This window comes from Pecten maximus, chromosome 9 (genome assembly GCF_902652985.1).
Source record: "Pecten maximus chromosome 9, xPecMax1.1, whole genome shotgun sequence".
Classification (NCBI taxonomy): domain Eukaryota; kingdom Metazoa; phylum Mollusca; class Bivalvia; order Pectinida; family Pectinidae; genus Pecten; species Pecten maximus.
The window spans coordinates 16,827,906-16,843,440 of record NC_047023.1 but is presented as its reverse complement, the minus strand read 5'-3'; the positions used below and the strand labels follow the sequence as shown (position 1 = coordinate 16,843,440).

Here is a 15,535-nt window from a genome sequence, read left to right as displayed (position 1 = left end):
ACAAATTCCAAGTAGTCTGTATCGACTTGATCTCTATACTGGCTCCGAACTATTTCTTTCCAAAATATTTTCTGTTGCACTAGGTATAATACATGGTGTAGTGGCATTGAGAACTCAAAAAAACATCAGTGAAAATCTAAAAATTAAATGAATAAATAAAGGTAAATCTAGAAGTCTACAATGATCACATAAAGTTTAAGTACGTGATTGAATTTATTGTCTTATTGTCATAACAAATAGGTACAAATTGTAAAAAAAAAAAAAAAAAAAAAATAACTATAGTGCCCTAGATACATTTAGCTAACACTACTGGGATGAGCTGTAACCCGAGAGAGACTCGGAGACGACTACGGGTTTAGTGAACAGTTTTATTCCCTACATTACCCATTCGGAACACGATAGCAAAAATGTTCCGAGTGGACACTTGCCGGTACGCAGATAACTCGTACTCGTGTTTTAATCACTAGGCTGCATAATTTACAATGATGACCAGAAAACAAGTGTGATAACAAGGTACGAAGGAAATTCACACCAGTAAGTGTGTATAACGACGGCAATATTCACAAAACAGATCGCAATAACGGTGGGAAAGAGAGGCTTCAGATCATTATCTGATGCAGTGTCAGTCGTTATTATGGGTCGGTTTCCCACTTTCTTTTTACATTTACATTTTCAGCAGGTGTAACGTTACATACGGGTGGGCCTATTTTCATATACGTCCATGTAACTTTCCAAGCATTTACTATGAAACATTCGTCTACCATCAGCGTGCATTAATTATGAAATGATTCTTTCTGAGATGGGCCTACCGTAACGTGTCAGCAACACAATCTTAATAATAGTCCTTGAGTTGGCTGTTTGCTAGCAACAAAAATATCTCGCCTTGGTTTTTTTTCAACTTCAGTAAAGGCATATAAGCTATGCTAGGTATAAATTATTTAATTATCATTTGTTATTCACTCTACATGTACATGTTCATATTCCTATATTTACATCTTTCCCTTCTTAATTCAGATTAGTTAACTCTGACTGTGTTCAATATACATGTATATAGCGCTAACGCCCTATATAGAATATGTACATGTCTGTATTCCATTACATTCATACCATCGTAAACACAATAAAACACCATCTGATGATCATCATCATTGTCTGATATCATCATCATCATCATACCAGAGACCTATAGGTCTCTGATCATACTCATCATCATCATCATTAATACCTTTTATATTCTGACGTACATCATACACATAATTTAAAGGAGCAGTAACACAATGATATATAAACAAATAAATTGTCTATTGTATACCTGTAGTGAATTAATAAGATCAGATTTGCATGGATGTATTAGCTTGACATACAAGAGAATGTAGGGAAAATAGACATTGAAAAATTAAGAAATCATTTTTATTATAAAGATATGTAAAATGTAATTTTTAAAGGACCTTCACATGTACCCTTGGAACAAGGTATAAGGTATTCTTATTATTATTTTTCAATTATGAATACAAATGACTTTGGTCTGATGATATGCAGATCTGATGATATTGGTAGAATAGGAGATAAACTGAAATTGCAAATCATGACACGTATAGATAAAGCATTCTAAAGTAGCAGGGCAGCTCCAAATGTATACTGATGTTGTTTCAGATATAGATGTGAGGACGGAAAAGTGAAGCTGCTCAGTCTGAATAGATAGACATGGAGGCCCGTGCTATCCTGGAGACTGGTGTAGTAACAGCCGGGTGTATCTCACTAGGGACCTATCTACAGGACAAAGCAAACGAAGAATTCCAGCTCCACAGCCTCGGTAAACCGTTATAGTCATTCATAGTTTTGCCTTATTGAAATAATGCCTCAATTTGAGAAAAAAAAGGTGAGAAGTCATGAATCAAATAAAACTTTAACCTGTCTAACTGACCACTACTTGGTGAACAATGTTTCTGTTCAAGAAACACGGATTGGCTGACTATACAATGTATTCAGTTTGGAAGAAAGTTTTCATATTGTTCTCTTGACATACTCTAACTTTTAATTTCACACAGGATTTTTGGGCTGTTCTTACATTCTTGTCCTGCTACACCAGTTGGTGCCCCAATTTAACCCTGAGCTAAAGCGGACAGATGCCTCTAGAAGATTGTACAGGTTGGTCCAATATCAAAGTCAAGCCAAGTTTTACAGCTAAATTGACTAATTGACTAACCTTATGATGTCAATGTCTTTGCGGTTTAATAATTCTCAAAACTCATGCCTAAAGGATGAATGCACACAATATAGCGCCATTAACATAAGGCAAAATATTAAGAGATTTTGAATGTGTTTGTTACTATTTATTTTTGTATAAGAGGAAATTTAAACCTGTATAAAGTATTATATTTTTATAAACTGAAATACTTTAGAAATAAAATACAGATCACTCCATATTAACCTGTCTTAAATGATACCCTGTGGAAAACACGGATATGGTTTCAGATTAAATCATATCTCAAAATACAAAACTCACAAAATCAGAAATGATAATTTTATTAAAATATAAAATCACAATGTAAAATGATACACTTATATCAGACTATACTAGATATCTGACTACTTATGAAGACATAGAATTAAACAGTGCTTACTGCACTAATACTAAAATCAGGGATACTTCTGGGTCATCAATGTTCTGGATGAATTTCAGAGTTTTGAATTGGTTAAAGTTAATAGAATTTTCTTATAGTAGATAACATTCTTTAAAATTTTAATGAGATTTTCAGCAAAATTAAGTAAGAAATAATCTCACCTCAGAGTAATCCCACCTATCATAGTGAGCTAAACAAGGGCACATATATGCTAAACTTACTTACTAAGGTTTACCTGTATTACAGAACTAAAGCTGATCCAGGGATCTGGTGTTGTGCCATATTGCCATTGGCATATGTTGGATATAGTATCCAAGGTAATTGGGGTTTTTTTTGAGAATACACTGAAAAATATCATACTATATGCTTTATACCTAATGTGCTACCATGGCAAGAGTAGCACATGCCAGGATACATTTATACATTTATAGTCCTATGAATGCCATAGCTGAATTGTTAACACCATAATTATTGTGATATCATATAATGTACTCTTTGCCATTCCTGGAAGATTGCTGTTGGTATATAAACCATATTTGCTGATATCAATAAGGTTAAGAATTGCTGTTGCTCGATGCTTCATATGGTAAAATTAACTCAGTCCCAGACTCTTCTAAAACAGATTGATAATCATGTACATGTACATTGTATAGTTAATTTTTGGAATAATACAAATACAAACTGACAGGAAAAAACTTAAAGATACTGATAATTTTTTTAATAACTTTACAAAAGTTTGGAATAAACTCAATATGGTAAGGAATGAGCTCAATACAAGTTTTGGAATAGGATTACATAACATAAGTTAAGGAATATACTTTCAGTGTGATTATGGAATGTTCTTCTGAGTTAATACTTATATCAATCTGGTGGGTATGTCTTGTGATCAGATCACTATATCCAGTGGACCGAGTATCAGCTAGTTAATATGAAACCATGTCTCCTTCATCCAACATGTATACCCTTCCAGTAAATATGATGAATTTTCTTTCTTCCTTCAGTGGGGAGTTTGTCAGTCCTGGAGACAAGTTTCCTCCTGTTTACCATCCCTTTGACCTTGGTACACTACAATGCCTCAAACCTCACCCAGATAGCAGGAGCCCTCCAGCTTCTCTGGCTGCGTTCTCACCTCTTACAGCAGGGTTTGTACATATAGTTTCAGATGCTTGACCATAAGATATTACAGGGTATGATATTTATTTGCTTGTTTCCTGTGTAGACCATAACTACACTTTACTCCTGGAACAGCTGTAATTGTTGTTTAGACATTGAATGAAAGAAATCGCTGTTCTGTATCGCCTGGATTTCTTTTAATCCTTCTTGTCTCGGTGATGAGCATCAAAATATAAAGTTATATGGTTCTTATTCAAATGTTAAGTACAGAGTGTACATATACCAGCAGCAGTCCCAGAATGTGTGTAATATACTGCAAGTAATTTGTCTTTATATGCATGTATATGTAAGTCTAAAGTAATGAATTAAGTTACTGTCATGTACCTGTTAGGAAGATCTTAGGTCAAGATGATGACAGAACCTAGGTCCGCAATCTAAGCTACAAAATCACTTATAAGTACACTGTGACCGAAACTAGTAAAAAGTTTAACTCAGAAATAGTTAAAATCTCTATTATGGCTATTCCATTAAAATATCTACCTGACCCATGCCAGACTCCACATTAAATCACTTGCATACATGGTTAGATTGCCCTCCTATTACTTCTATGTAATTTATTAAATAAATTTTATGGGTATTACCTCTTAATCAAACCTGGAGTCCTGGGGTGGGGAAGATGTGGAAAAACCTTTACAACATTTGCCTGTTGCTGTTTTGTTCATAAACAACTGTGAATCTGTCTTCCGCCTCTGTTTTAAGTAGTACAGTTATTATCCTAAGGTTTATTTCATATATCTTATTTGCAGATGTTTTCAGCCTGGGTTTATTTGGAGTGATATGTGTAGTGTTCTTCATGCTACTTACAAAGGTACCCGAGTTACTGCCCAGATCATTTACAGAAGGGGAGATAACTGTTGTGTTGCAGCTCCTTCTGACTGTTATACTCTCCCTTACACTGAGTGTTTTAAAGGTAACAGAAATAAGACGTCGTGATTTGTACAGTAATGATATGTGTACTGTGGTGTCATTGCTAGGAACTAGGAAATTAGTATGATAAAGAACATTAGTTATAATTAATAATTAAGAAAATTTATCATATAGTTTTGATAATTTGATATTGATTAAGTCTCATAAAAGAAAGTTTCTTTATCAAATTTGGAATGAAAATATAGACAAAAAGTGCTGAAGACTGAGTGTAGAACATGTATGTCTTTTTATTTTAGGGAGATGTTGACATACAAGATGATCTATCTCCTGGTCAAAAGCTGGCCGTGGTAAGATACTCTTTTTTACAATGAATTCTGTGGTTAGAAATTAATCATTATCATATATTTACTGAAAAATCAATTTTTAACTTATGATTACATTTTGTACAATGAATTCTATGTTTAGAAATTAATCATTATCACATATTTACTGAAAAATCAATTTTTAAATTATGATATTTTGTACAATGAATTATGTGTCTGGAAATTATTATTGTTTAAGATTATCATATACCAGGTACTAAAAAACTGGGGTTAAGTTAACTTTTTTTATTCAACATTTATATATAAAGTCATTATAGACAGATCTATGCTATGTATGCAGTGGTGTCTGCTTCTATTTAGTAAATACTAACCAGAAGCAGATACCTGTGATGTATGCTATTATGGGATACAACATCCTCATAAGTTGTTCAACATATCTAAACACATTACCAGAGTGGGGGAAATTGATTTTTATATGTATGTAATGTTAGGGAATCTCAATGTTTTTTTCACAGTAGTGCTACATGCCCAGTAATTAATCATTAGAGCTCAGCTCCCTGATTTGGTTTGATATTTGTGAAATTAAAAGAAAAGCGAAACCTAATCTGGAATTCAAGTTTCAATTGGGTAAAATATTTGTGAAGGAGGGGGAAAAAATCAAAAAAATCCTGACATGTAACATTTGCAACTTATAAAATTGTATGTGACATTTTAACTTCTTATCAACACTTAAAATATGAGAGTACAAGTTTGCAATCTTTAATTTTGAAAGTCATATTTAAACTCTTGTATGACTAATAGAGGATAAAATTGATCTACAACACATTTTGTTTGAACTAGGAACTCTTAATGTGAAATTAGACTTTGCTTGTAATCACTATTTATAGGTCGCCTTTGAAGGAGTATTACTTGGCGCAATCAAGTACTGGATTGCCAGACAGTTAACCACTGGTAGAGCCACGCCCCTATTTTACCTAGCCTTTTCTACTACAACATTAACAGTCGTGCTGCCTCTCCTGTACCAGGCGTTCGGCTCAACTTTTCCTGTTGACATCCTTGAATTCATCTTACAAAATACAACAAGAGTAAGTTAAGGTTTATGGAAATAAACCAGGTTTATATTCAACAATAACCATACCCTCTCAGTTACATGATTATTTTAGTATTATGTGCGGTACGTATACTGGTATATTAATCCAGTTTCCCAGATCGTTTGTTGTGACTGTGGTCAGTTTGATGTATACAGAACCGGGGCCATAGATGAAATACATAATTAGGGATCAGAATGCTGACCGCTGATTGGCTGAAGATAGCAGTGGTCAGTCCGTCCAAGTTCAGCAGCAGTAGCCATTTTGTATGCAGTAGAATTGTGAATTGAAACCACCACCATCCCCGCCACTCACCTTTATTGGGCAGACTCCGCGGTTAGGTAGGAGGCAATTCTCTGATTAATGTAATATAAATGAGGAATTCGCTCATTGACACTCAAATGTGGTAATTTGATGATTTATTCAGGTATTTGCTCATTAGGCTATTCGCTCATTAACATTCAAAAATGTGGTAATTTGATGACTATTCGCTTTACCCCATAATTGATTACATTGAATTCTCAAATATAGGCGTTCCAGATCTTCTTCCGGCTCTTGTAGTTTACAGCTACACTGAGTTGAAGATGCTGTACGTGTCTTGGCATAAGCCCTCTTCCGGCTCTTGTGTACGTATACAGCTACACCGAGTTGAGGTCACGTCACCAAATACTGGTACCCCTCTTCCGGCTCTTGTAGTTTCGGCAACACACCGAGTTGAGGGCTAGCATATCATTTGAAGACTTGTTCCATACCCTCTTCCGGCTCTTGTAGTAATGCTTACATACAGCTTGCCTACACCGAGTTGAGGGTTATGAACAAGTTTCATATTATCTGCCCCTCGTCCGGCTCTTGTAGCTATTATACCACCATATATATACACAAACTATGCTACACCGAGTCAAGGGGTAAATAATATTTTTAGGTTAGTGTAAGTAAGCTGAGTCTGCCCCATTCGCCAATTTATGTTTAAATTGTTTACGATTGGTCATATATTATGTTGGATCGAGTGATGGAATGAGTGTGTGTATATTGTACGTGTTAACATGTTGCAACACTTATATGTCATTTGTATGTAGTATACAGTACTCTTGACTTATTCATGCATATGATTAATATGTGATATGTTCTTATTATCATTAATAAATGTAGAATTAGTATCTGTCGTACAGTTATTTGTTTGAATATAAATAATTGTTATTTATTGTTTTCTTGTGTCTGGAGTTGGGTTTTGGCTTTTTTCACTTTTTTTTTTAAACAACTTCCGAAATCCATGGGAATGAAGAGCTATCATCTTTATTAAACTTAATGACCTTGACCAATACAAGGTCACAGAAGTCAAATTGGTTTATGTTTTGTTAGTTCAAAACTGAAATACCCATACATGCTAACTCAATATCTCTTTCAGTTTCTATAACTTGTTCTTGTAAATTAGCAGACAAATTAATAAATGTAATCAAAGGTGAGAAATAGATTTATGTTGTACTTTATCAAAGTTGTGTAGTTTTGATAATGAGAAAAAGTAGTCGGATGATATTGAAAGTGTTATTAGTCTGAATAAATTTTCAGGAGTAGAAGTTCGAATATGGTTTGAATTAAACTTTATGAATTTTGTATTTTTGTAAGAAACACATAAATTAGAATTCAAGATATCATCGTTTATTTTTAATTAAGATTTTGACATAAAATTAACATGATAATTTGTATAGTAGATTTATTTCATAGACAAGGCTGTTGATACTCTGGACCATTCTGATCGCGCTGAGTGGATTGATTGTGTATGCAAGGAATGCCTCGATTGCTGGTGGTCAAGTATCCTCAGATCAGCGCAAGGTGTTCCATCTAGTCATGATGGCAGTATATGTACCTGGGCTGCTGATGGACCCAGCGTTCCTCTGGACATCGTCAGTCATAGCTTTAGGGGTCATGGTCATTCTGGAGGTCAGTACCAGAGGTCAATTTTTTAACAGCAAAATGATAATACAGTTCCCTTAAAGACAGTGTTTTATAGTCATGTTTTGACTTATCTTTGCCTGAGGTAAAACTTGGATCAATGAAAAAGTCATTTTCCTATTCAACATTATAATGTTAATATATGTATCTATCTATGTCAAATTAACTGATAATTCTGGTTAAATATTGGTCACCAGAGACAAAATCTCAAGTGACCTATTCTAATTGCCTTTTGTCTATTGTGCATTTTGTGACCATAAGCAATTTACAATTTGGTCTTCTTCTCAACAACCCCTAAATCAATTTCAATGAATTTTTGAAGAAACCAACCATGGTCAACGGTCAACAAAAATTGTGAATTATATATTCCCCAACGCCCAGGGAACTAAGGGGCGGAACAAAAGGGGTCAAATAGATTGAAATTTCAAAAATCTTCTTTTCAAGAACCCAATAAGAAAGAAGACTTTTCATAGATGGAAGGGTTTTAAGGTACTTTACTCAAATAGTGAATTTCATAACCCGTGGGGTCTCTCATTTGCCCCTCGAGAGGGAGTAAACTTTATATAGTAGAACTCAGGGGCTGATTAGTAGGGCCAAAAAGTGTCAAATTTACTGAAATACCACATAACTCCACATAACGTGATCTATAAGGCTTATAGGCCTCATGGTTTTAAATATTTAACTGATGACAATCAAATGTACATGTATATCGTTCCAATACTGATTTTTAATGAAACATTTAAAATTTAAGGGTTTAATATGTTAAATGAGATATATAACATTATTGTATTTCTATACACTATTGTGATAATATTTTTAGTCTGAAAATAATACTCATCATTTAAAAAAGAATTTATATTTCAAATTGAAAAAGATTAAATACCTTGTCATGATATAGACAATAATAAATGTACATGTATAGTATATTAGTTATGTTTTTATCACTTTACGTTTTCACTGACAGAAACTAATGGAAAAGATAAAAATCTATTCTAGGTGATGAGAATGGATCGTATATGGCCTCTGGGAAGCATTTTAAAAAAGAATTACAGAGTATTTGTGGATAGTCAAGATCAGGGGGAGATAATCCTGACACCCTTGTATTTACTCCTTGGTCTGTTTTGGCCTCTATGGATAGTCCCCATGGACAAATTAGAGAGTAAGTATCTCCTATTAGGAAATGTATTCTGGATATATTAAATTCATATTAGCTCTTGAAAAATCCTAAACCAAAAAATATACGATTATGCCTAACAAGGGACATCACATTTAATATGTCAATCTACTGACCAAAAAGTAATAACCTGAAAATGAATGCCTGATAGTAAGCATATCCATCATTTCAAAGGCAAATAATCATATATATATATATTTCTTATTTTGTAGGTTCTGACTTACGGTTGTATGCCGGAGTAATTTCCCTTGGTGTAGGTGACACGATGGCATCTGTAGGAGGGTCATGCATGGGGAGACATAGATGGCCAGGTATCTGGAACTTTTATATTCCTTATAGAAAATATACATTAAAACTCACGAAAAATCTACATATTTTAAGGAAAACCTGACTGATTGCAGGTCTGCATGGTCCTATCCTCTTTGGCAAAATAAAATCTCAATAGTTTAAATATACATGTATGTGTCTGTAAATTGCTTTGTATAGAAATGCCATATCACCAAATGAATATTCTATGCTTTTAAAGTAACAACTTCTGACATTGTAAGCATAAAATCTTACAAACACTATTCATTTATTTAACTATTTAATCTCTCTCATGGTTCATTCCATTGTTGGTGTCCTGATCTCCCCTGTTCTTTAAAGATTTTACCATTTTAACATTGTAACAAAATTAAACAAAAAAAGGTAAGGAACATTCATTAGTTAATGAGCTTGTGGTGTGATTTTGGAGTTTATCATTAAAAATTGAAAGAGATTCATTTCAACGTATTTTATTGTACCAAAGTTATACAATAGAATCAGATAGCAGACTAAACCTATATAAATCCTCTCCAAATATAAATGAATGAATTAAAATTTAGATAAATAAATGGAAAGAGGTTAAGTGGAATGAGAGATATATGGCATCATTTGTATTTATTTCTATTTAAATAATCTTCAATTAAATTATTGGGGGTCATCTACAACCTGTATCATTTTGTAACCAAATGTGTATATTCCAAAACAAAGACTTTAATTCTAGAAATGAAATCTTTGATAAAGATTTGCAGATTTCATACCTTTTGGAAGTGTGTTATAGTTCATTTCAAATAATCTGAACTATCACCTAATTGTTTGCTTCAAGCAGATTATACAGGCCTAGCCATTAATTATGATAACATACCCTAAGCACGCTTATCTTTAATATATCCACCCTCCTGATCTCTTCGTCGCAATTTTGTTTGATTATCTCCCTTTATTTTATTATTACTTGATATCTCCCTTTATTTTATAATTAATTGATATCTCCCTTTATTTTATTACTTAATTTGATTTCTCCCTTTATTTCATTACTTGATAAAGTCAAAACTTTGTTGTTAAAATAATTATATTCTGTTACATTGTAAGAATTACCATGGTAACAGTAACACATTGTAAGAATTACCATGGTAACAGTGTTATGATAATGTTTGTTTGCCCTTTCTACCTGACAGGGAGTAAGAAGACCATTGAGGGTACCTGTTTTGCTGTGATATCACAGCTAGTTGCACTGTACGGCCTTCACAAATTGGGTAAGTAGTAGTTTAGGTTAACTAGAATTTACATGATCTGGACCAAAAAATAAATCTGATTTGTTTTATCTTTTATTTGTATATTAGCTAGATTCTTAACTGGTTTTGTAATAATTGATATTGCGTATCTGTAAGCACCTGTTAATGATTCTCATTGTCTATATTTATACATTATACATGTATAGGTACAGTCTCTGTATTATTGTTTATCAAATGAGAAACAGATTGAAAGTATAAGGAACCTTCTCCAGTAATGTAAAGCTTGTTTTTTTATAATTCAAGTTTCCTTAGGTTAAAAAACAGTTTGCTGCAGAAGGGATGTATTTTTGGCCAAAGCGATCGCATAAACCATAATTTTCATTACTGATTAATCCTAATTCTATGCTATCTTTGAAATGGTGAAAAACAGAACCCATTTTATATCTAACAACCTTTAAAACATTTGAAATATAAAAGTTAGAAATAGTATTCTAGATTTGAGAATCTCCATACATGATATGTTATGATTACATCATACATGTGCCTTCTAATGTATCTACAGGTATATTATGTATTTGTAGCAGTATGTAATTTCTAGTTTTTCTCCATTTCCAGGTGTTGCTGTGATGTTTTGGCAGAGTATACAGGCTGTGTTTCTTACCTCTCTCCTCGAGGCCCTTACTAGTCAAATTGATAATCTTGTTCTTCCACTCTATATGTTTTGCCTTCTCTCCATCTTCCCCACATAACACAGTGTTCCATTTTTTTCTTCATCCTCATAGTAAAATGATATGTAGTGATATTGTTTTAACACCATATCTTATAAGATTGCCTAACTCTATCAGTAGGTTGGGCTTTTATGCATATTGACATTTACTTCAGAGCGGAGCTGCAGAAGCTCTTTGGAGCATGAAACATTTGTAACTTCAGGTGAAGTTCTGAGGTGTATTTGGTTCAATTACTATCTTGTGTTGTTGTGGTTGTGTCCTTGGAAATGATACTTTACCCTGTTAAGAACACCATGTGACAGGCCTCTCATGTGTTGTTTAGTGAGGTGTCCACCAGATACTACTGTACAAGGAGGCTTAGATTCAAAATGACCTTGACAGTTAACAGATCCAGGAATCAACAAACAAACCAGCAGATTACCACAACATCTTGGGGTCACTTGAAAACCTTATAGCTGCCACTGTCTGTCATTGTCTTGAACTAATTTAAGAAAGTACATTTGTATATGACTCTAGATATATGACAATATGTTCATCCTAGGTAACAAACCTATTGAAGTTCAGTAAAACTGATTACAGATACAAATGCTATTGCATTGTGCAACAGTAGGCCCTGTCACCACGCAATTTGTAATAACATTCCAAAATTCATTTTAAGTAATAAATAAGTATTTATTTTAAATAGAATTAGGTTGAAACATGTACACAGTACAGATTATCTTTCCATGTGATAACAATTAATCTGGTAAAAAAAAAAATTTTAATTTTGATTTTTATTACAAATTGCGTCTTTATTGCAAATTGTGTGGTGACAAAGCCAGCTAGTCTATACTTCAGGTTTATATGTTTCCCCTGGACTTCCTATAGCACCAGTACAGCTGTATATTTTGTATATGTCCCTAATTTAATAGAAAGTTAGCATGCTCATGTTTCAGAAACTGATCATCACTGTTACATAGTTAGTTTTTGTATTTTAAATGATTTAATGGTGCTCTGTTAACACGATAGTGTTTATTCCCTAAATATTCTCAGGGATGCACTGCATTACCACATGGACTATGTGTAGTAAAATATCTTGATATCTAAGGAACGAGAACCGGGAAAACTGTAAAATGATGATTCACATACTGAATTTGTTTTGAAATTACAGTTAATTACATTTCAGCAGGATAACATCTGTATCTTTCCTTTAGAATTACTTTTCAGTTGCTTTCTAAATATTTTTTGTTGGAAATGCACAAAGGGAAAAATGGTTTTGTTTAATTATTTGTGAAACATTTGATTATCTCTGTTTCCAGATAAAAAAATGTAGTGAGTCAAAAGTTTGTTATTTTCAGAAATCATAATGTATCTCAAATAAATTTCTGAGCTTTAAAATGTCTATTACCTGGATCAAATCAAATTAAATTTTGTAGTCTGATTTAAAATAGAATGTTCTTAAATGAGCATGAAATCAATACCATTACCACAATGTTAGTTTTAAAGTAATTTAAAGAAATCAAAGATAAATTAATTTCATCCATCCTGAAGCTAAGGGAGGGGGTTTGGTTGGTGTTAACCAATAGGATTTACCATACAATTGACATTCCACAATACATGTATGTTAAAACCATTCTTCATATGTACATATACGTGTATGCTGGATGAGAGAGAGAGAGAGCTGGGACTCTGAGTTTAGTTTTGAGTATGAAGTTGTGAAAGAAATGTGATGTGTTATGTTGTGGAAAGCCGTGTAATAAGTGAGAAAGGTCTAACTTTATTAAGAGTTATCTCCCTTCGTTCACAAAATATTGATTTGATAATTGATTCCGTGAAAAAGTGGTATTTTCTTTGTTTTTATTGATCCAATATTTGTGTTCTGTGATTCTTGGATGTGAGCGAACCAATATGTACCTAGCTCTAACTCTCCCAGGAATATTCCTATAGCAGTGTATGAAGCGCGCCTGCATAACAAGGGAGATTTCAATAAACATTTTTTAAAGATGTATCGCGGTCCCAATTACTATTTTTCTTCAGGCAAATTTTTATTTTTCGTTTCAGTGGAGAACCACAAATTCCAGAATCGTTAAAATTTAAGTTTACTCGCTAATTATTATGATATTTATTTTCAATAATTCATCAAATCATAAAAAAAACTACCATTACTCCAAAACAGTAATGTATGCCAGGCCTCTGGGATCGTAAAACTTTTCTAATTGACATTTCTAAAGATAATTTATTTTGTGTGTTTTATTTTTGAAATATTGATTATTTCAAATTTAAAAGCAAATCATACAAAAACTGCAATGAGTTTAATTCTAGAACACTAGAGAATAATTTGAAATATAAAATGTTTGTGATGCTGGAACAAATTGCCAATAAAGGTTTAAAGAATATGACTTGTTGTGATACTGTTGTACCAAATATTTCATTGGCCGAGTGATGGCCGAGTGTCCTGTGTACACGTGTATCCAGGACGGATGGGCGTGTCATTGTTATCGACTACACATAAATGTGTTGTATAACATATATAACCCGCAATATCAGTTTAACACAGACCCTAACACAATGTGTGACAGGGGAAACTGGTGACGGACAGGATGTTTCAGATGAGGAAGTCTTTTTTTATCTCCTATGCATGTACCGACTCGGAAGGCACATACTCATTATACAATCCTGATGATTTCACACCTTGTTATGTTCGGTGTCCGCCATTTCTCTCTCACTTTGAGTATACAAGTCCGCCATTTCTCTCTCACTTTGAGTATACAAGTTTTCTACTTTAGTACAAGTTTTCTTCTTTAGTATGTTTCTTCTCTTTGGATAGATCTTTGTGATGGCGCACAACTTTAAATATAAATTTGTTTATATTTTTATCTTACCCATGTTCCATCAGCCTTCCGGTACTTTGAAGCAAAACATAACAAAAACGTGTTACCCATTTTACGGTGAATTGTACACTGATAGTGACATTAAATATGAGAATTTTACTGTAGACACATGAGGCCGATGGGACCTGTATCTCTCACCTGGATATTTCCGTAATTATGACAAAGCAATCGTAGGTTTCCTATTTTATGTACCATGTATTTCTGGCAACTTTTTCCTTTGACTAAATTTAGGTTTCTGATTCAAAAGAAAATCCAAAGCCAATTAGAATACTGACAGGTCAGCAAGGGGCCCTGTTATGTGTCTACATATCCTCCATAATCATCAATTAGAAGCAATCTGGTTATATTGCTGATGTTCAGTTTTGACATTTGACATTTGGACTCCAAAAGCAATTGCAAGTAGGAAGCAATCTAATTAGAATTGGACTTGTAATTACCACTCCTTTACGATACACTGCAGTACATTGTATTATATAATGTATTGCAGTGTATGGTAGAGTATCGTACAGGAAGTGGAATAACAAGTCTAAAATTTAATTAGATTGGAAGCGAAATATACTCTGATGTGACTCTTGTTTCTTTCCACCTCGATATAATGGTATAAAACTCATTTGTAACGTTCGTTTTAATTAATCTAATCTAGGGCAATGGTCAAAGATCAAATTAATTTCCTTGACCTTAGGGCCAAAATGGACTTGAATGTTGGCCCAGTGATCTTGGTCTTTGGGCAGTTGACCATCTTTTCTTCATTATGTCATCACAAAATGTTAATCAGTGAGAAAATATTAAATCTTACCTTGACCTTTAATATATAAAGCATGTTTTCTCGGATTAAGAAAGAAACACTCAGTTATGACCGAAATCAAAAGGCTAGTTAGTTTTGATTTACATAAGTAGGATTCAACATGGGCATTATTCCAGATATTGTAGCCATTTCGGGGAAATATAATTATATATAACTTGACTGGGTATATTCAGAATTACATTTATTATGCCGAATTTCCATCTAAGTTAAACTGGAAATATATTGTAAGAGGATCAAAAGAAATGAGGGAGAAATGAGCTATTATCCAACAGAATGAATACTGACAATGACTTAACACGATTTAAAGATATCCACGATACATATTGTAAATCTTATGTTATGCTACATGAAATATTCTCAATGCAACGAAACTATATGTAAAATGCTGGCGTGTGTTTTTG

General features: G+C 33.2%; 1 protein-coding gene across 2 annotated transcripts; it reads left to right on the top strand.

Moving 5' to 3' along the window:
* Positions 1-409: 409 nt before the first annotated feature.
* On the top strand, positions 410-13,834 carry LOC117334665 (dolichol kinase-like). Of its 2 annotated transcripts, none has more exons than XM_033894417.1 (13): positions 410-513; positions 1,654-1,813; positions 2,049-2,148; positions 2,871-2,941; positions 3,626-3,766; positions 4,544-4,707; positions 4,961-5,011; positions 5,875-6,072; positions 7,798-8,013; positions 9,022-9,184; positions 9,412-9,510; positions 10,675-10,752; positions 11,347-13,834. In XM_033894417.1, exons 2-13 carry the CDS (start codon positions 1,705-1,707, stop codon positions 11,478-11,480), a joined length of 1,524 nt encoding a protein of 507 aa, XP_033750308.1. In that variant the 5' UTR covers positions 410-513; positions 1,654-1,704; the 3' UTR covers positions 11,481-13,834. The 2 variants fall into 2 exon arrangements, with proteins under 2 accessions (XP_033750308.1, XP_033750307.1); XM_033894416.1 differs by having other exon boundaries at positions 422-534.
* Positions 13,835-15,535: the final 1,701 nt, after the last annotated feature.

Coding starts and splice junctions, on each gene's coding strand:
- LOC117334665 (XM_033894417.1), top strand. CDS start 1,705: ATGGAGGCCCGTGCTATCCTGGAGACTGGTGTAGTAACAGCCGGGTGT. Junction 8,014..9,021: donor GGGTCATGGTCATTCTGGAG/GTCAGTACCAGA, acceptor AATCTATTCTAG/GTGATGAGAATGGATCGTAT. Junction 9,511..10,674: donor GGGGAGACATAGATGGCCAG/GTATCTGGAACT, acceptor TCTACCTGACAG/GGAGTAAGAAGACCATTGAG.